The 21,604-nt window shown below is 52.9% G+C and overlaps 1 protein-coding gene across 6 annotated transcripts in view; it reads right to left on the bottom strand.

The window, feature by feature from the left end:
• Positions 1 to 21,604, bottom strand: part of LOC118213900 (plakophilin-4-like) — an 84,866-nt gene that overhangs the window by 26,039 nt on the left and 37,223 nt on the right. For 3 of the 6 annotated variants that reach the window (XM_035393120.1, XM_035393125.1, XM_035393124.1), the window contains 7 exons: positions 19,779 to 19,891; positions 12,699 to 12,733; positions 9,310 to 9,441; positions 8,760 to 8,953; positions 7,644 to 8,169; positions 5,264 to 5,290; positions 938 to 1,117 (listed from right to left, as the gene is read on the bottom strand). In XM_035393120.1, coding sequence (XP_035249011.1) covers positions 938 to 1,117; positions 5,264 to 5,290; positions 7,644 to 8,169; positions 8,760 to 8,953; positions 9,310 to 9,441; positions 12,699 to 12,733; positions 19,779 to 19,891 — 1,207 coding nt within the window. The remainder of the gene's footprint in view (positions 1 to 937; positions 1,118 to 5,263; positions 5,291 to 7,643; positions 8,170 to 8,759; positions 8,954 to 9,309; positions 9,442 to 12,698; positions 12,734 to 19,778; positions 19,892 to 21,604) is intronic. The other 3 variants (XM_035393121.1, XM_035393122.1, XM_035393123.1) reach the window with 3 other exon arrangements.

Genomic DNA, 21,604 nt, shown 5'->3' with positions numbered 1-21,604 from the left:
CTCGGGGGTAATGGGTTTCTTTTGTCCGGCCGCGGACAGAGGGGACCGGGCCAAACCGGGTCGAACCGGCCGTCTCCAGCGCGCCCTCTCTCCAGACGGGGGGGGGGGGGGGCAGACGGGCAGCTGAGCTGGCACCCGCCGGCGCTAGGACCAGAGCGCCCGTACGCAGGCCGGGCGAAGTGTTCACATCTACATTCATCCTGAACCTCATCACACCGCTAACATGTTTACCCAAAAAAACACCGTCCCGTGATGTCCATAATCACCAATACAAACTGTTCATAAAGAAAACTGTTTTGACTTCAAAAGACTTTTTGTCACTTAACTTTGACAAAGGACAACGGACAAGTTTTGGCAGACTGACTTTTTAAAAAAAAGCAGAAGTGTATTTAATGTGGTAAGCGAACGCATCTAGAGCTCGAGGTTGGCACAGTCACACTGAAAGACACACCGTTAGTGAACACACGCCTCTGACAGTGAGACAGAATGCTCTCTAGACGTGTGTGACAGACAGAAAGAGCAGTCAGGAATCATCCGACGAACTCTGAACCATTTAAACACCACACAGCCACTTTCACTGGCCCACTGCTCACCTCCATCACCATTACGCCATCATTTAACCTGATGCCTTCAACCAAGGCAACATATATTCGCTAGACATGACTGTGCATTCTCCATTAACAAAGTAGGATATTGCTAATGGATAATGCACAGTGAGGAAATTCAGGTCATGAATCTTGCTCAGTAGCACAATGGTAGCTGCCCATCTGAAAACACAGCTCACGGTCTACTTCAGAACCTGGCCGTTGTGAGCAGTTACAAACCCAGAATGGTCTTAACCGGGTGATTGCACGTCTAACCTCCTGGTGTAGTGTGCTGAGCTGAGGTTCATTAGCCTGTTGACCAGTCAGGAGATGGCGGTCGGCGCGCTGCCTACCTGACGCGGACCTGTAGAGGGCGCTCTGGTTGCTGTGGTTGAGCTCCACCGCCCCGTGGTTGGGGCTGTGGTAGAGGGCGCCGTGGAAGGTCCCGTCCTCGTAGATGGGCGTGATGTGGCGGTCGGGCGACATGGCCGACCTCAGCTGGCTGTGCTGGCTGGCGTAGGAGCTCCGGAGCCCTGGAGACGACAGGGGGGAGCGTCAGCGGGGCGGTACCGAGAGAGGACCCGGGCCCCAAACCCCCGACCGCACAATAGCGTGCGGTACCACAGAACAACAGCACTGTCCACTGGAGTCCACTCTCTACATGGAGCAACAGCAATGGCGCAGATCTTCAGGGGAAAAAAAATAAAAATACAACCAAAAAAAAAAAAAAATCTCTCTGCTAAAAAGACTTAATTGAAGCGAATGCAGGCCTCATTTCCAGTCCTGTGTAGCGTTACAGTACATTAAAGCCGCTCTTCCCTCCAGTCAAAGCGCCCTCAGCTCCAGCTACGCTAGCAGAGCCGGCTCCCCTCAGCGCGCTGGCGTCCCGACTGCGCCTCCCCCCTCGGCCGCACGCCGGTCCCGTCCCCGACGCGGTCCCGCCGCGGGCGATAAAAAAAAGAGGGAGCGAAAGAGAAAGCGGCGGTTTAGAGGGGCGGAGGACACGCCTCGGCCGGGGGGGGAGTTCGCACACGCACGGCTCTTGCGAAACGGCGGACGCGGGGCCGGGGGGGGGAGGAGGGGGGGGGGGGGGGGGGCGGGACAAGCCCCAGCGCGGGGCAGGATGTGAGTGTGTCTGGAGCAGGAGGGGGGGAGACGCCGCCTGGCCTCATTCAGCTCCCAGAGCATTACAGCCGTTCCTTTTATATCTTGTAAAAAATTTGACTGCAGTCGCTTTGAAGTGATTTATTTATTGCTTGGCAAACTTTTATTAGTATTCTATTTTATATTGTTCGATTACTTGTTTTATTATCATGCGCCCTTGTAACTGGGCACCGTTGAAAATGAGGGTCTTGCCCTCAGTGCGTCACTGCAAAATTATTCCTTTATAATTTATTAACAGTCCCCAGTAGTTGGTTAATTGTGTGTAAAGAGAACGATTTCAGGTTGACTCATTTTAAACAACATGCTCCCTTTTCTAAACTGTACGCTGGCTTCTTTCAGCCCTGTGATTGGCTGTGTGGGCCGCAGTGCACACACAGGGCTCGTGTGCCTCTGCAGGAGTGAGAGAGACGCAGCGGTACGCTTTCTCACCACAGAAAGGGGAACGGACGGAAAATGAAACGATTCGTACCCACGCCCGTCTCCTGGACGGACGGCGTCTCCGACCCGCTCCAGATGTTGCGCCGCGGGTCCCCGCAGCTGTCGGCGCGCCCATCAGGCCGACAGGAAGGGACGGTCGTTAGCGCCGCCGCCGCCGCTCGCGTAGTCCGGACGCCGCTTCGCTCCGGCCCGCCGTTGCCGTGCGGTTGCCGTGCGGGCGGGGGGTTCAAAGCGACCTCGCGCCCGCGTGAGAGAGCTCACACCCCGCTTCACACCCGGGAGCGGAGTCGCAGTCCCTCGGGCGGCGGGCGGCGTTTCCCCGGTTACGGGTCGGCGGAGCGCGCGAGGCCTAGGGCCGCGGTGAGAAACGGCACAGTCGGCGCAATAAAGGCTTTGTGTGCGTTTGTGTAACGTGCTTCCGGCCCCGCCCCCCGTCCCCGTGCCATCCGGACCGTAAATTAGGTTTACAGCAGCCTGTGGACACCCGCTCTGTTCTCTGTCTTTAGGGGACAGGACAGGCAGGCACACGAGCACTGTGTACACACTGCAGCCCACACAGTCAGTCACAGGGCTAAAAGAAGCCAGCGCATTTTATTTAAAATGACAGTTAACTTGTCCTCTTTACACTAAATTAACAAACTAGTGGGGACCGTCAATAAATTATAAAGGAAACATTTCGCAAACTGTTTAGCCGAGAGCATTTCCCTCCAACTTACAACGAACGGTGACGTATTTTCTCTTAGACAATGCTCCAGGGAGCATGTGCACTAGATTCACTTTATACCCTTAGATTCCGGTTGCATGAGCAGAGGAAGAGGACGACGGCAGCCCTGGCGGAATATTCCAGAGCGTTGGGAGGACGTGATGCGAGCGGCCGTTCCCACAACAGGCTGCCGGGAAGGGGAGGAGCCTCGCAGCGGTGGGCTTGTCCGTGCACATTCAGAACCGCGCTCCCACTCCGTGTATTTTCCCTTTTCTCCTTTTTTTTTTTTAAGCTATAGAATGCAATCTGCCTGCCAAAGCGGTTTCTCTTTTTTTTTTCCACGCAGAAATTCTGCACACTCAGCCTGAAACGCAGCTGCGTATTGTCTCTGGGAAGAGGGGAAAAAAAAAAGAAAAAAGCAATGAAACGGTCTGCCAATCAGATGAAGGCAGCGGAGTTATGTTTCTTTTCTTTCCCCCCCCCCTCCCCCCCCCGGCTCCACTTACAGCCGTAACCCCGGCCCTGGCTAACCGCGCGCGCGGCCTCTCCCCCGGCAGCGAAGGTGATCATTAACGCCGAGCGCTGGCGTTGGGAGGCCAGGCGATCTGCTAAGCGGCACTCAGAAACACGCGGCCGGCCGGTTTCTCGGACAAACGGGACACGTACACGGTTCCCGAGATTTAACGAACGGCGCGAATGATTGGGGGGCGGGGGGGGGGGGGGGGATGGGGGGGGGGGGGGATGGGGGGGGGGGGCGTCGTGAGTGAGAGAGCTGGTTCTGTAGATAACGAATAATTGTAAAAAAAAAAATGTGCTCCGTGCGCTGCTATGGCAACGGCCGCCGCTGTGCAGTCGGAACACAGGTGACCTCTGAGCCCTCTTGAAAGCGCCAGCGCTGGGAGTCGGGTTCCGTACAGGCCGCGGTTAGCCGAAGTTCGGCGAGTGGGCTCCCCCGCTCGCGTGAGGGCAGTCGGGAGGTTTGGTACTCCAGGACCGCGGGCGAGCGGCTCTTCCCGCCGCTGTTTTAGCTCAGCGGAAGCGGACGCGTTTTCGAACCGGCCGGTCAGGGGAACGCGCCCCAACGCTGCTCTGAGTCTCACGGCCACAAGGGCGGGGCCTTCTGCTCATTACAGAAGGGGGGTGGGGGGGGGGCTGCTCTCGGAAACCTTGAACAGAAAAGGCCGTCCCTGCAACAGTATCGGGGATGGGGGGGGGGCAAGACTTGTGACCCGCAGCAAGAAATCCAGAATAAATCAATGATTTAATTAGCGCAATTTCAACTACCCCCCCCCCCCCCCTCCACCCCTCCACCCCCCCACCCCAGTGGGCTACAACTCACTCACAGAGGCAAACGCTGACAGGAAAAACCCAGGGCTGCAATCAAAGCGCACAGCCCATAACCTTCAGCTACGAAGCACGTACTCCGCTGGGTTCCGCTGGCTGGGCGGCTCGGTTTGGGAAAGCCATAATCGCAAACAGGCAGCCGGGGCCAGCTCGCCCCGCACTTCCAGAAGCTTCCAGCGCCAGAGACTGAATGTACATGGAGGATACACAGACAGGAAATGAGGAGAGCCGAGCTTGTGGCGCTAGGACCCTGGGGATTCCCCAGAAAAATAACCAATAATGGGCAAATTCTTCAGTCACAGAAACAGATGGAATCATGTCGCGGATGACTTTGTTTATACACAACAGAGAACAAGGCTTTGGCGTTTTTTCCCCATTAATCATGCAATTGCTGTTTGTTCTTTTTTGATGGAAATGAGGAGCGTGGATTCACCAGGGAAAACAGTCTGCAACTAAAGCATGAATAAAGGTCACTTCCAACAAGACATGAGGGGAAAATGCATTCAGACATGTCTTATGAAACTCTTCAAGCTCCATGCAAACACTCACTCACTCACTCACTCACTCACTCACTCACTCACTCACTCACTCACTCACTCACTCACTCACTCACTCACTCACTCACTCACTCACTCACTCACTCACTCACTCACTCACTCACTCACTCACTCACTCACTCACTCACTCACTCACTCACTCACTCACTCACTTTCTCACACACACACTCACACAGCAGGGCAGTGCGGCTCTGTTTTTGCTGCAGGGTTGGGGGACAGTGTCAGGGAAGGGCAGAGGCTTCATCCAGGATGTCAGATTAATGCTTGTTTGCAGTTAAACTGACCATGGGAGACACACACACACGCTCTCGCACTCGCACACACACGCACGCGCACTCATACTCGCACACACATGCACACGCTCCTGCACGCGCGCACTCGCACAAGCTCTCGCACAAGCACACAGACACACACACACACACACACACACACTAGTGAATCGGTGGCAGGTGGGGGAGGGGCGTGGTGGTCACCTTGCATGTCATCATCTATCAGAGCATCTGCAGATTCCCATTGGCCGCAATAAAGAACAAACAGAAAACCATGAGGCACACATTGCAAATCAGTCACTGGTCAATCGACCAATCAGTCATCTGGAGTTTGCTGGGTAGAGTGAGAGAGTAGAGTTTGCTACATCATTTTAACAGTAAGGCCCAGCTTCTGCACTCCAAAAAAAAAAAAAAAATGCAAGTTAAAAAAATCTAACAATAAAATAAAAACTAAAAAACTGATCATCGGATGTCACCACTAACAAACAGGGCACGATAGTCCAAAGGAGGGGCATGTTCCTGTCGGGGAAGATTTATGAGACTGATTAATAATGTTTCAGAGAGCTACACAACACCAGAGGGAAAATACCCATTAAAGCATTATTAATTGGTTAATCAGATTCCGCATTCCCTGTCCCTGTTAAGCTGCTTGAGTCTTTATTGTATTATATTGCGGCAGATACTTCAAAACCCAAACTGCTCCGCTATTGGGCACCAAGGGCAGAAACAAATTAATGCACACTGACCCACTGCTCTCCATTCAGTGATGAATCACAGCCTAAGAACAGCGCACCAAACCACGCTTTACAAACCACATCTTCATCTTAACCGAGTGTAGAAAACCCAGCAACTTCAAAGTGGATAATGCACATTATTAAAGACTGTATTATGGCCCGACAACAGTGCCCGCCCCTCCCCCCACCCCTCAGCTGTGGACAAAGTCACGGAAAGACGTTTCATCTTGCTGTTCCTCGCGGCCGAGCAATGCCGGAGAAACAGGAAATTGGAGACAGAGGGAGAAAGCCCGCACTTCCGTAAATAGGAATTCCACATCTGGGAGGCGGCTATAAATAACCTTTAGAAAAGGAACGAACGTTATTTTCTCCTGTCGCTGTGCCGGGAGGCTCGTATCTACAAGATCCGAAATGCTGGACTAAAACGTACGGTCGCCTGAAGGAACGAACACGCGAGCTCGCTCTTTGCGTTACATCCGGATATACCGGAGCAGAGAAAAGCGGAGAGCTTCTGCGCGTTTTCGTTATCGGAAAAAGCAGGCTAAAAAAGTAATAACCAACAGTAGCATTAGAGAAAATTAAAAGGCTAATAACACCAGGCACTGAAGGGCTTTAACGTCTCAGAGTCATAAATATCACGGTAAACATGTGTCATGGACCAAACTGAATAATTGATTACCCTTTCAGAGCAGAAAGTTCCTTATGATTAGTGTTATTATTATTATTATTATTATTAATAAACCTAGATGTCGGAAATCCTCCCAGGGCCTGCAAAATTTGCGAAGAAGATCCTTTTATTAATGCGAACAGACAGCGTATTCGCGGGTGGCGCGAGCTGGAAATAACAGACTGTGTTTATGCATATGAAACACCACAGTTCCCAGAATTCCCCCAGGAAAGCGCGCTGCTCTGCTGCGGCTAGAGCTTTAATACATCAGCCTTCATTACGGGCGCTGACTCAGACCACGGAGATCTGTGCAAACAAGGCGGCGTCACAATCTGTGGACATGTTAACAGAAATCTGAAGTCCTACCTCTTGCTGTTCCTTAGGAACTGTTTTACTCATTTTTAACTTTAATTTTTCTTGCCATTTTATTGTAATCAGTATTTTTTTGTTTATTTTAACTGGTAAATATTCTACTGCTTTTTGCTTTTATTTCTTTCATTTTTCTGTAAAGCGTGTAGAATGGCAGTGTGCCATTCTACATAAATCAAGTATATTATTATTATAATGATCTGGGCCCCAGTCTCCAAACCCACAACCTGCCACAACCATCACGCCAGAGGAGGAAGATTAAAGATTACGTCTCTGGATGCCTTGTCCTCTGTGTGGTTTCAGAGCAGGCCGTCCGCGCGTTGCCGTCGGGGACGGCGTCACCTCGGGTGACGCGAGTCTATCTGACAGGCGATCCGGGCGACGCCTCCCCAGAGTGCCCCTGCTGCAGAACTGGAGCTCTGTCTGGCTTTCTGCAGCCTCGCTGCACAGTTACACCAGCATCTGGGTCCACAGTATCTACCCCTACTTCCCCCTCTGCTATGGATGATGTACAAGGGAAACTGTGTGAGAGGGTGGGGCCTTTTAGAAGGGGCAGAGCCCAGTGAGAGAGGGTGTGGCCAGTGATTGAGGGTGTGGCCTGTGATAGGGGGTGGGATATGTGAGAGGAGGTGTGGTCTGTGAGAGGGGGTGGGATATGTGAGAGGAGGTGTGGTCTGTGAGAGGGGGTGTGGTCTGTGATAGAGGGTGGGATATGTGAGAGGAGGTGTGGTCTGTGAGAGGGGGTGGGATATGTGAGAGGAGGTGTGGTCTGTAATAGGGGGTGTAGCCAGTGAAAGGGGGCGTGGTCACTGACCTGCGAGGCTGTCTGGGCGGGGCGGGATCATCCTCTCGTAGACGTCGTAGGCCAGCGGGCCGTAGGGGTCGGCCTCGTGCCGCAGCGGGCAGGGCAGGGTGGAGCCGTAGTGCTGGGGCACGGCCGTCATGCCCCCCCGGGTGGGGGAGGGGCCCAGGGGCCCGTCGGACGGCGTCAGCGGGGAGCCGGCGCGGCCCTGGTAGGGCGAGGAGGCGTGGCCTCCGCCGCCGCCCGAGCGGGAGCTGGAGGACCCCGCCCGGCACAGCCCGGCCGGCGAGCCGCCCTGGTGGGCGGAGTAGGGCGACCCCCCGCGGGGCGACGGGGGCAGGGTGGCGCTGGGGAAGACGGCGGGGAGGGGCTTGGGCTCCGTCACCACGGGCGACCCGTACGCGCTGCCCAGCGAGGTGCGGAGGGAGCCGCGCGACGGCGAGGCGCTGCTGCCGTACGCCGGCGACTGCGTGCGCGACTGCGCCGAGCCCGCCCGCCGCAGGGCCCGCCCCGACGCCGCGGGGCCGCTCGCCGGGGCCTGGGGGGACACAGCGACGGGGGACGCGTCAAACAGGATTCATCACAGCTTACAGTGTGTAAGCACACCGACTTTCCACTCATGAACAGAACGCATGCTAAAAAGGGCTCACACTCCTAACACATTATGGCAATGGTCTCCAACCCTGGTCCTGGAGAGCTACAGGGGCTGCTGGTTGTTGTTTTCACCTTAAAATCAGCACCCAATTGAGACCCAAGACACCAGGTGAGTTGAGTTAACTGTGTAATCAACTCATGAAGTGCAGAGTCACTATCAAAACCAGCAGACCCTGTAGCTCTCCAGGACCAGGGTTGGAGACCACTGCATCATGGCTATTTTTCAGTTAATTCAATTCCCACTCAAATGGAACTTAAATGGAATTAACCACAATCCTGATACAGCCTTGCAGTAATTCAGTTTACTTCATACACATAGTGGACAAAAAAATAATATTCAAAAAAAAGCTCAGTGATTGAGGACATGAAGGCAGCCTTTATGAGTAGATTGATAAGCACCACGGCCAATAGCCCCCCTTGTCCCCGCCCCTCCGTACTGCAGGCGGCGCTCTGATTGGTGGTTCGGCGCCGTACCTGGACGGAGGCCTGTCCCTCGGCGCGGGCGTTCCTCCCGGGGGCGGGGCCGCCGCCGGTGCCGGGGTAGGAGTGCAGCAGCCTCAGCTCGGCCTTGGCCAGGTTCTGGCCGCTGTAGTAGCTGCCGGCGTCCTGGTAGCCGCTGTCCGAGTACGAGTTCATCTGCGTGGAGCTGCGCGAATTCCCCGCGGACCCTGCGGGGGGGGGGGGGGGGGGGGGGGGGAGGGGGGGGGGGGAGGGGGGGGGGAGAGGAGAGGTGGGGTGAGGAACCAGCAGGAGAGTCCGCACGGCGGTACGCGGTTCGGCTCGGCGGGGGCGGGGCCGTCCCCCGTTCTCCAGGCCCGGAACTCTCTGCTCGGCTTGTATCGGATCTCCCCTTCCCCCGATCAAGGTCTTGATTTCGGGCGAGGGGGCGGAGCTTAAAACGGGCGTTTCCGTCCCTAAGGCGTTTTTAAACGAGCTACGTTCCGGGCCGGGAGAGCGGGGGGGCGGAGCCGGCCGCGGAGGCGGAGACAGCGCGCTGTCGGAGGAGGGGGGCGTGGTAACGGACCCTCACTTTCATGGAGAGAGGTCTGCTCGGGGGAGTAGAGCGCCGCTGGCTCCGGGTCACTCCTGACGTGGTAGGGCGGGGACTGCGAGCTGTCCGTCACCCGAGACTTCGTTTCGCCCCCGGTCGAGGCATCTGAGGGACACAACACAAAAAAATAAACAAATAAATAAATAAACTGCCCTGTTTTCTGCAATTAGTGAAAGGACATCACATCCTGTTTGGGCTGCCAGGCTAAGAATTCTAGAGAATACTAAAATGAGTCATTTGTTTTGTATTCGTACTAAAACCTAAATATTTCAGATTTTTCACAGTCATTATTAGGTCATTAAACCCCAGCCTTTTGTATTAAGAGTCTGAACTGCACTGAAATGCAGACGCCTCCAATTCATCACAGGGCATTAACGGATGCCCTCTATTCTTATGCAAAATCCCGACTACAACGACGCTCTGAAGGTAAGAACATGCCGATTACTCTCTGTCATGGCGTATGCACATGCCCAAAGCATCTAGAAGCATCTGCTGCAGTCGCGTCCACATGCACAGATCACTGACACCAACGCAAGGCAATGGGAACATTCAGCTGTCGGCTGTAGTTCTGCCGTGGACTGTGCAGGCTTCGCTCGGCAACGGTCGTACTGTAAGACTGTTCTGGAAGCTCTCGTGGGATTGGCCTATACCGGCTTTCAGACACAATAAGTGTAAGATGGCGAGAAAGCGCTCCCTTCGGCTGGCTGTGCCCCCTGTGCGTGCGTGTTAGACTGAGGCCTAGCGCGTTCCACAGCCTGATGACCTCGCGTCTCTGTGACCTCCACTGCTGCCGAGGGCCGGTCTCCTCTCGAGGTAGGGATCCGCCCCGGCCCTCGTAAAATTACACTGGCCCAATTATTGGCGCCGGCACGAACCCGGATATCGCAAACCGTGGATGCTTTCATCTTTAAAAAGCCCCAGTGTCGCCGAGCAATCCTAACCTGCTTTTCAAAACCTCCGGTGACAGAGGAAAATGGGAAGGATAACCTGGTGGAACTAGCTTTTGAGATGTTTGAGGGGTGAAACGATGACATATTGGCCTGAGGAGCGTGGACATGCTCTGGCAGTGCTGAGTTAGTGCTGCGTATGTAAAATAATAACGCTCCTAGTGCGTCTCCCAGCATCCCCCGTCCCCATGGCGACTGCTAATATCCCTGAGACGGGAGCCCGTTAAAGTGCACGAGACGCCTCGTTACTGTCACCAGCCAACGGGGCCAAACGAACGACTCGATTAGTTGCAATTACGACGGACTGGTGCGGTCTGGCTCCCTGCTATCGATGCAAATGGATCCATTTAAACTGCAACTACACCCCTATCACAGGGGTATACAGGGCCTTTTTACCAGACTGAGCCTAAATAAGCAAATGAATAAAAAAAAAATAGAATCTTGTAGTTACCAGTCCAGCTGGTCGTAAAAAAAAAAAAAAAAAAAATTTTAAACTGACGTTGGCTTCCACGAAACAGCCACACGCTTATTCCAACCAGACCCCTCTTCAAAGTTTATGCTTTTATATTCCGGAATGTTATCACAACCAAACATCTATAAAGGGACTGACATCTGCTGTAAACAATAACAGCAGCACGATGGCAATATGGGTCCAATACTACCGCGGGATGATTTTAAGCAGGACCGGCTGTGGTCCCTGAGGGCCTCGGCCCGTAAGAGGCGTCCTCTGTGAGTGCCTGTTGGGCCCTGCAGCTGCACCATTGCAGCTGACTGCGCCCAGGGGGCATGGCAACGTGTTTAAGCTGGCCTCATTCCCTCAGGGGTACAGGGGGAGCACACGCTTCACCCTGTGCTCAGTGCTGGTGTGGGTGTGGCTTTGAGTGGCTCAGTGCTGGTGTGGGTGTGGCTTTGAGTGGCTCAGTGCTGGTGTGGGTGTGGCTTTGAGTGGCTCGGTGCTGGTGTGGGTGTGGCTTTGAGTGGCTCAGTGCTGGTGTGGGTGTGGCTTTGAGTGTCTCAGTGCTGGTGTGGCTTTGAGTGGCTCAGTGCTGGTGTGGCTTTGAGTGGCTCAGTGCTTGTGTGGGAGTGGCTTTGGTCATTTTCGAGAAATTTCTTTAGTTTAGATTTAATTTCTTTCCTGTATGCAAATGGTACTCTGTGAAAGTGGGAATAATATACTAAGTGCAAGTAATGGCTTTACAGCGGGTAGGGAAAGCGCATTCTAAACACGCTCGCTTCTCATTCTTAAAGGCCCGTGAAAAGCCCACATTACTGTGGCAATCGTTAAATCTTTCTCCGCAATTACCGATGGAACGAAACCACAGAAACCTCTGACCTTCTCGGTATTAAGCTTTTCTTCAAAAGAGTCTGAATTCTCCTTGCTTCTTTTATTGACAAATTTATTAGAACTGCTGAGATTTTTAAAAAAGCGTAAATGTTTTATGCAGAATGCGGCACGTACCAGTTCGCTGCGTTTATAGTGCCAAACGCACAGAGGAGTCATGCAGGAACCTGACCTAACAGTTACGCGTTGAGGCTAATCGCACTTTGGGGTGCTGAAAGATGCTCTTCTCCAGCTCTGACGAAGCAACAAAAACCAGAACTCCATCGAGGCCTCTCGTGTGTCATCGACCCTTCACCCTCGACACGCCCAGACCCACACTAACCTCACACCCACAAACCACCATTTCCCTTAGGATGCGAGATTAAATCAGATATAAAAAAGAAACACGATAAACTTACTGAAACCACTTCACAGTTCATCTACAAACTCGTATATTTATGAGTATGTCATAAACCAGCAATTAGCACTGTCGTTTAAAAACATAACTCTTAAAAGAGAAACTGGAAGAAAGAAAACAAAGACAGGAAAACGAAAGCTATTTTTGTTTGCATGTTACAGGCCAGAGACGAAACACGTTTCTGGTTATAGTTCTATCCAGGACACGTCTCAATTAGACAGGGTAATGCCTGCATGGTCTAACGAGCACACCGTATGTTACAGACACAACAAAAACATCCTTGTTACTGCTGCATGCATGCCGTTACTAATGTAATTAGTTAGGGTGAGTGTTAAACCTTATATAGGACAGCCAAAGCAGTGTCCTGAAAAAAGCCTGTCTTAAGTGTTTTAGTCTTTTAATGTGACTTATTATTTATTTTCATCTATCAAGTGGAAAATATTAGCTTGTTTTCAGCAACCCTTCACTTCACAACTGAAGTTTTCTTAACCCATTGGAAAATCTTCAAATGAGTCAAACCTCATTGGCAAACGTTTTGTTTTATTAACTAAAAAAGTAAAAGAAATAATATTTTAAGTTGAAATACAAGATTCAAATATTTGAGATACGACTTATATTTGGGTTTTTGCAGTGAACAATCTCCTCTCCAGCAGATTTGAAAATAAGGCCACAGTACCTGCAGATCTCCAGTTGTAGGACTTCTCAGAAGAGCTGGGTAAACAGAAGGAAGGAGAGGGCAATATGTCAGTTTGGAAATGAAAACACACCTTTCTTTCAGCACAATGGGCACAAAGAGATCTCTATCTTATCTCAAATTATCCCATCAATGCTTGAAAAGAACATATTATCACAACGCGGAAAATCTGTACGTTTCCATGCGGTGCAACGAATGATACAATCTCTTCCCCCCTGTCTCTAGTGAACAAGAACCCTCGCTTCTTTTCACTGAAGAACTGTTGAAATTCTTATGAAGGGAAGCCAGCTGGGCATTCGTAAAATTCACGAGTGGAGATATGCGGAAATGCTAAAGAGCGTCCTGGTTATGCTGAGGGTAAAATAGCTGCTTCACGTGCAGTGGCACAACTTCAAGTCGAACAAGTTTCCTGTCCGACTAGAAAACAGAACAGTTGGGGCATTTTTTTTCAGCGTCTTTTTTCCATAAAACTTCCAATTCCCTCACAGCTTAGCCCCATTTTACCGCGACGTCACGTTAGACTGACAGGTATACATTGGGAGGATAAGCCGAGAGCCCAGGGAAAGCCGTTCTTCCCCCGGGCTGGCAGCGAGCGGAGCGAAATTAAACGTAAAAAGGAATTGATCCCGCGCCAGTCTGCCAACGCGCCGGGAGGTGAAGCCGCAGAGACAGAAAATAAAAAGAAGCGGCGAGAGGGGGGAGCGCGTCTCACAGACGTAGCCTAATAAGGCTCACGTATTAAAAGCGCATTATCTCGCGTGCGCATCGCGGCCGCTTCCATTACCGCTCGGCATGCTCAGGTGCAGGGCGCTGCAAACGGCTGGAGAGGGACGGATGGAGCGATTATCAGCCTTCCGACTCGGCCTTGCCGGAACCTCTGCGGGCGCATGGACCATTTGCTTCTTTCTCAGCGTTGACCTGATTAAAGCCAAGACACAAAGGCTTTTTGGATTTTTTTTTTTCAACGGACTTAATAAAAATTACAGTTCGTTCCAGTTGCTAAAATTCCAATTGGCTATTCGGGTCTTCGGCAGAATTGCGAGGTAGTGGGCGGGTACGGTTTGTAACATTACCTCACAAGCGAACGTGAGCAGACGGCTCACACGCTCACGCTCCTGTCAGAGAGACAGATGCCAGACGGTCCGGGAGACCGCCAACCGCAGAGCCACGGAAAAGAACAGGGCTTTACCCCAGGAGTACATTTAAACTGGATCCAATGTGCTCTGCGAGGGTTTTCGCGAGATTTTTCCCTCTGCATGACAAAATCCCCCATCAGAGCGACTGCCGTCCGCCGAACCACCCGCCGTTTAACTGCGTCAGTAATCCCTCCCTGGTGAGTGCCGCCGTGGCGCACAGTGGCAGCCATGCATCATCCAGGTGGGCGCGACATTGGCGGCGCTAGGGCCGTTTCTACGAGCCCGCCGGGTGCTGTATACGCGGTAATGTTCAACTAACAGAAAGCCTACACATTACAACTTATGGCACACTGACCACATTTATACGGCGTGCGTACCAGCTAAACATCGCACAGGACCTTATAGGAAACCCTAATGGAAAACAGCCGAGCGGAGCAATTACATGGATATTTATGACAATACGCGGATTATTCGGCCAAATACAAAGTTAATTAAAATGCCTGTCTTCGGCAGTGTCTAGACTGAAAAGATGGCCCGTTTGGTCCTCTGTCCTTTGAGGGAGAGTCCTTGGCTGGTAAATGGAGGCCGCTCCCTCGCTCGCTGCTGCCATTTCCTGGCTTCGCCTTTCCCAGCCGAGGGGATGCTAAATGAGCTCGCAGAACTGAAGCACGGCGATCGGAATGCCAATGCGGGCAAAGCAATTAGTGGACGACGCTCGAAGAATGGCGCGCTTCACCGGTCCCTTCCCGACGCACCCCGCCCACTTCTGCTTTGATTCACAACGACGTTTCCCGGTAGAGCTAGCGGATCTTTTTCACATGGGCGATATGGGTATCTGATAAGTTTTTTTTCTTCTTCATCAAATTAATAAAATAACAATAGAAAAATCTGTTTTGCCTTTACTCCGTTTTTCTTTGTGTATTATTGCACTTTGTCTAAAGATCTGAAACCATTCAGTGGGACAAATATGCAATAGAGGAAATCAGGAAGGGGTGTTTTCACAGCACTCTGTGTGTGCCAATTTGCCCAGCGGGAGGTCTGTTTACATGTCCAGCATATTTCTTTGCCTGCCTTTATAAAAGAGGCTTTGAATACATTGCTGAAAAAGTTCACGCAGCAGAGTCAACCCTCAAACAGAACGACAGCAGGAGTCTTACTGCTCTCAGCAGCTGTTCCTCTCTTAGGTGAGGCTGTGTTTTTTCATGACAAAAAAAACACATTCAAATATTTCTTCCATTCACTCATTCCTTCCTTCCTTTGTCGCCAAATTCACTTTGTACATGGGAAGCTGTACGTTTGGCTATGTTGGAGAAGACTGTGGTAGCAGACCCAACCCCCCCCCCACGATCAAATGTTCTACTTTAGGGTGTTGGGGTAGGGGGTGGGGGGGTGATTGACATAGAAAAGGAGGCCCCTCATCTAACCTCCTAGTTTCTCCCATCAAGATGAACAAATACAAATGGAAGGCAGCTGTAATGACAGGTAATGGGTCCCAGCCCACCACTTACGCCTGGTGCCACCTCTGCTGGAGGGAAGATGGGCCCTTATTGAGAGTGATGGGCCATTGAACTTCATCAGGCCATTCTTAAGCGCGGGCGAACCCCCCCCCCCCATTCAGCCATGAGCGCCTCGGAGGCGCTAAAACGGCTATGCTAAAGAGGTGGAGCGCGGGAGGCGAAGGGTGCCGTATCGATTGCCCACCCCCCCACCTCCCCCCCTCCCCCGTCGGGAGCCGTCCTGACGCCTCGCGGGTCGTTACGGCGGCCGCGGGGAAGTCTGCCCAATTACCCGCGGTCAATACCGCGAACGCGGGTCGCGCTGCTCGATAGCCGCGCCGCACGCGCGTCCTAGCGAAGCGCTTTAGCTGCGCGAATGACAAGAGCGCGACTCGCGCCTTTCCTGCACGTCAACCGCACCTCAGACCACAAGCCGGTCAGAACAGTGAGGAAGCCACACAGTGCGTCAGCCTAGAGTTTGTTTTCTGAATACAACTTCCGCCTAGATTTTGTTTTCTGAATAAAACTGCAGCAGAGATTTTGTTTTATGAATAAAACTGCAGCCGAGATTTTGTTTTCTGAATAAAAGTGCAGCAGAGATTTTGTTTTATGAATAAAACTGCAGCCGAGATTTTGTTTTATGAATAAAACTGCGGCCGAGATTTTGTTTTATGGATAAAACTGCGACCGGGATTTTGTTTTCTGAATAAAACTGCAGCCGAGATTTTGTTTTATGGATAAAACTGCGACCGGGATTTTGTTTTATGAATAAAACAGTGGCTGAGAAATTTTTTTTGAATGGTAAAGTGGACCTTTCAGTCAACCGGCTGGTTTTCAGACAAGCTTTCTCAAGCTCCTTTTTCTGAGGGCTCTACGTCTGTCTGAGGTAACGTCTGGTGGCGGTCTGAGCAGCGGTACGGCTGATGTGACATACGCGCGCTGTAATGCGATCAGGTGGTTTCTCCGGAGCCTGTAATCGAACCCGCCGTCGGGCCCGGCGGTACGGCGATTTAACGAGCGGCCGGAGAGAGGGCGCAGACGTGGCGACACCGTAGTCGCTGTAGTTTTTTTTTTTCCAGCCACGGGGGAAAATTTTCAGAGTTGGCTGAAAAAGCAGCTAAACCGCGGGAAATCCGCTTTCTGCGGCAAATCGGGCGGCTGAAAGCCCTTAAAGAGCACGCGCGACTTTCCCGCGGCTCTCCCGCAGGTTAATCGCGTCAGCGAGAACGCGGCCGCGCGGCCCGCGTCGAAACGAAGCCGGTTCTTCTTTCTGAACGATGACGCGTGGCGCGGAATTACACCGGCGGTGCCCGCGTCGCGTGAAGCCGCTCGCAGTTTTCGAACGCGACGTTATTTTTGACCGCGCTGATTACGGCTGCGGCGAGCCCGGCAGGCGGAAGAGCGCGGTCCGAGCGGGTCGAAAAGCAAAACGCGTCGCCGCGGCGAACAGCTCGGGCCCGTCGCGGTCCATTAACCTCAGCCGCTGAACTCCAGCAATCCGGCGCGCGCTGATCGCTGCCTGCTACGCCGCGCTAATGTTTGTTTCTAAATCAAACGTGCTTGTATAACATAACACTCGCACGTAGCCTTTTAGAACACTTGTGCGCGTTAAGGGTTTGGTGCATATTGAACCAGCAAAGCGAGGAGTGAGGGCAATCAGTGCGGTCCACTCGGTGGACCACTGAAGTACCAGATCTCTACCCACACAGAACTTCCTCAAGAGCAAACGCAGTGATACTGATTGGGCACTTCAGACAGGGGAGAGAGGGAGAGAGAGAGAGAGAGAGAGAGAGAGAGAGAGAGAGGACTGCCGATCCAGGACTAGAGCCAAACAATCGGAAAGAAACATGTCCTAATATGAATTAATGGGGCTCCAGTGTAACAGATTAGCAGGGGGGAGGGGTCAATGATCTGTGAAAACAAGCAGAGGCCTGAGAGAGAGTGAGACAGAGAGAGAGAGCGAGAGAGGGGGGGGGGAAGCAGGAGCCTGAGAGGGAGAGAGGGGAGGGGCAGCAGGAGCCTGAGAGGGAGAGAGAGAGACAGAGAGAGAGGGGGGGGAGAGAATAAGCAGGGACCTCAGAGAGACGGTGAAAGAGAGAGAGAGAGAGAGGATGAAGGAGAGAGAGGGAAGAGAGAACAAGCAGGGGCCTCAGAGACAGTGAAAGAGAGAGAGAGAGAAAGAGAAAGAGATGGGGTGACTTTAATCGCATCTGAAGAAGGCTTCACCAACACCATCGTATCGCATCCAGCCATTTTGACGGACACGTATCCCAGCCAACATTGCTCTGCTGCACGTGAAATGAAACCTCACTCCTGTCAGTTCACCACTTGCTCAGAAGGTGACTGGCGAGGCCTGCTGGTAAATCAGGATTCTGTTCCCTTGGCCAACCTAAGATCTGAAGCTTCAGCCCTCCGACTACTGTCCCAGTCAGCTTAGTTAAACTACAATGAAACAGTAACCCCAACACAATTCATCTGTGTGTGTTCGCTCATATTGTGTGTACATATACGCACTGCATGCACACGTTCTTTGTTACAGTGGTGCACCCGCCTCCAAAACTTCATACCAGAGAACTGACTCAAGCTCACCGCAGAGCTAACACCCAGACAGACACGCTAATTAGCTGAAGCTAACCATTAGTGTATCACCGCCTACTCTGTGCACATGGTGCAGTATTAGCAGCTGAAACAACAACATAGGGTCGAAGGTCTGGCTGTTATGTGGTTCTGTATATGGTTCACTGCAGTTCAGTATGGTCCTGAGTGGTTCAGTATGGTCCTGAGTGGTTCAGTACGGTCCTGTGTGGTTCAGTACGGTCCTGTGAGGTTCAGTACGGTCCTGTGTGGTTCAGTACGGTCCTGTGAGGTTCAGTACGGTCCTGTGAGGTTCAGTACGGTCCTGTGAGGTTCAGTACGGTCCTGTGAGGTTCAGTACGGTCCTGTGAGGTTCAGTACGGTCCTGTGAGGTTCAGTACGGTCCTGTGTGGTTCAGTATGGTCCTGAGTGGGTCAGTACGGTCCTGAGTGGTTCAGTACGGTCCTGTGTGGTTCAGTACGGTCCTGTGTGGTTCAGTACGGTCCTGTGAGGTTCAGTACGGTCCTGTGAGGTTCAGTACGGTCCTGTGAGGTTCAGTACGGTCCTGTGAGGTTCAGTACGGTCCTGTGTGGTTCAGTATGGTCCTGAGTGGGTCAGTACGGTCCTGAGTGGTTCAGTACGGTCCTGTGTGGTTCAGTACGGTCCTGTGAGGTTCAGTACGGTCCTGTGAGGTTCAGTACGGTCCTGTGAGGTTCAGTACGGTCCTGTGAGGTTCAGTACGGTCCTGTGTGGTTCAGTATGGTCCTGAGTGGGTCAGTACGGTCCTGAGTGGTTCAGTACGGTCCTGTGTGGTTCAGTACGGTCCTGTGAGGTTCAGTACGGTCCTGTGTGGTTCAGCGCGGTCCTGTGAGGTTCAGTACGGTCCTGTGAGGTTCAGTACGGTCCTGTGTGGTTCAGTACGGTCCTGTGAGGTTCAGTACGGTCCTGTGAGGTTCAGTACGGTCCTGTGAGGTTCAGTACGGTCCTGTGAGGTTCAGTACGGTCCTGTGTGGTTCAGTATGGTCCTGAGTGGGTCAGTACGGTCCTGAGTGGTTCAGTACGGTCCTGTGTGGTTCAGTACGGTCCTGTGAGGTTCAGTACGGTCCTGTGTGGTTCAGCGCGGTCCTGTGAGGTTCAGTACGGTCCTGTGAGGTTCAGTACGGTCCTGTGTGGTTCAGTATGGTCCTGAGTGGGTCAGTACGGTCCTGAGTGGTTCAGTACGGTCCTGTGTGGTTCAGTACGGTCCTGTGAGGTTCAGTACGGTCCTGTGTGGTTCAGCGCGGTCCTGTGAGTTTCAGTACAGTCCTGTGAGGTTCAGTACGGTCCTGTGAGGTTCAGTACGGTCCTGTGTGGTTCAGTACGGTCCTGTGAGGTTCAGTACGGTCCTGTGTGGTTCAGTACGGTCCTGTGAGGTTCAGTACGGTCCTGTGAGGTTCAGTACGGTCCTGTGAGGTTCAGTACGGTCCTGTGAGGTTCAGTATGGTCCTGAGTGGGTCAGTACGGTCCTGAGTGGTTCAGTACGGTCCTGTGTGGTTCAGTACGGTCCTGTGAGGTTCAGTACGGTCCTGTGTGGTTCAGCGCGGTCCTGTGAGGTTCAGTACGGTCCTGTGAGGTTCAGTACGGTCCTGTGTGGTTCAGTACGGTCCTGTGAGGTTCAGTACGGTCCTGTGAGGTTCAGTATGGTCCTGTGAGGTTCAGTACGGTCCTGTGAGGTTCAGTACGGTCCTGTGTGGTTCAGTACGGTCCTGTGAGGTTCAGTACGGTCCTGTGAGGTTCAGTACGGTCCTGTGAGGTTCAGTACGGTCCTGTGTGGTTCAGTACGGTTCTGTGTGTAGCGGTAGCGGGGCGGTCCGTACCTGCCGCTGGCGGCGCCGGGCGACTCGGCCCCGAGTCGGCATCTCTCCAGCTGACTGGCCACAATCTGCCTCTCCACCTCCAGCTCCCTGGTCAGCCGCTCAAACTGCAGCTCCTACGGCAAGAGCAAAGGGACAGAAAGCCTCAGAACCTCTCTCTGAAGGAAGGACAGCGCTATAGTCTCACTTCCCCCTCTCTGAGGAGGAGTACAGGGGGAAGAGAGAGAGAGCAAGCATCCGACCGCCCCAGGGAGCACGCTCTGAAAAAATCAATGACAAAACAAACCGCCTCGTCAGTGCATTTATAAGAGCACCCTGTACCTTCTCCCTGCACATTTTACAGTTTCGCCAGCAAAAACTTGCACGGATGCGGACACTGACACACACACACACGCGCACACACACACACACACACACACACGCACACACACACACAGACACACACACACACACACACGTACACACACACGCACACACACACACATACACACACAGACACGCACAGACACACACACACACACACACGCACACACACACACGCACGTACACACACACACACACACTCGCATACACACACACGCGCACACACACACAAGCATACACACACACGCATACACACATGCGCGCACCCACACGCATGCACACACGCATGCACACACGCACACACACACACACGCACACACGCATGCACACACGCACACACACGCATACACACACACTCACATACACGCACACACACACACACACACACACACACACACACACACACACACACACGGCTAAGCGGCGCGCGTACCGGGCGCTGATGGAGCTCAGGACGGGTTTCTCCTTGGCTGCGGGAGCGCGCTGGCGTCTGAGCCCCTTCAGCGGCGCGTCACGCAGCGCTGCCAGCTCGGCTCCGCCCCCCCCCCCCCCCCCCCCCCCCCCCGTCGTCAGCGCTCCCCTCGGCTCCTCTCCCTGCCCCGCCGCCGCGGACGGACGAGCGGAAGAACCCGGAGCCCGCTTAAAAAAGCCTTCCCGCGCCGGAGAGCCGCTGCTGAATTATTTACCGCCGTACGCACACGCTCCTGCAGCCCCGTCAGCTGTCCCCAGCTCTCCTCCCCATCCCCCCCCCCTCCGAGCACAGCGAAGCTCAGCCCAGCCTCAACCTCACACACCCCAGCCAAACTTAACGCTCCTGCAGCCCAGTCAGCTGTCCCCAGCTCTCCTCCAGTCACACTCCCTCCCCCCCAACACTCTCCCCCCCGATCCTCCTGAGCACAGCAACACTCAGCCCAGCCTCAACCTCACACACCCCAGCCAAACTTCACGCTACCGCACAAAAAGGCCGGCCGCCAGAACCGCACACCGTCTAAATCACATCGGGCCTGAGGTAATTGCATTCTCCGCCTCGCCAAAACGAAATCTCAAACTATGAAGTTTGAGTGAAATTGCTTCGCTTTTACATACTCAACCGACTCCCAAACGGCAACAAAAGGCAAACTGTCAAAAGAGATAAAATTCACGCGGAGTGAGCGTCTGTTCGCAGCTTGAGAGGAGCAGAACTACCTTTTCTTTAAAGGACAAACTGTTTTCTTCCTGTCAAAGTAAATGCACCCTTCTTTGCTTTGAAAGGATGCAACTGAACCAATAAAATTCAGAAGTTCCAGCACTCTGGGCAATTTCCACAGCCGTGAACTAACTGTTCATTTCAAAAGTAATAATATATAATATGATAGCTTACACCATGTTAAATAAGTAGCAGCATGTATATACATTGCTAACTATGAATTAAACCTGTGGACAAGCAAGCTGCAACTGCTTATTTTTAGATTATACTGCTGCAGTGA

Source organism: Anguilla anguilla, chromosome 15 (assembly GCF_013347855.1).
Source record: "Anguilla anguilla isolate fAngAng1 chromosome 15, fAngAng1.pri, whole genome shotgun sequence".
NCBI classification, from domain to species: domain Eukaryota; kingdom Metazoa; phylum Chordata; class Actinopteri; order Anguilliformes; family Anguillidae; genus Anguilla; species Anguilla anguilla.
The sequence above is the reverse complement of the archived record's forward strand: the minus strand, read 5'-3'. Positions and strand labels throughout refer to the sequence as shown.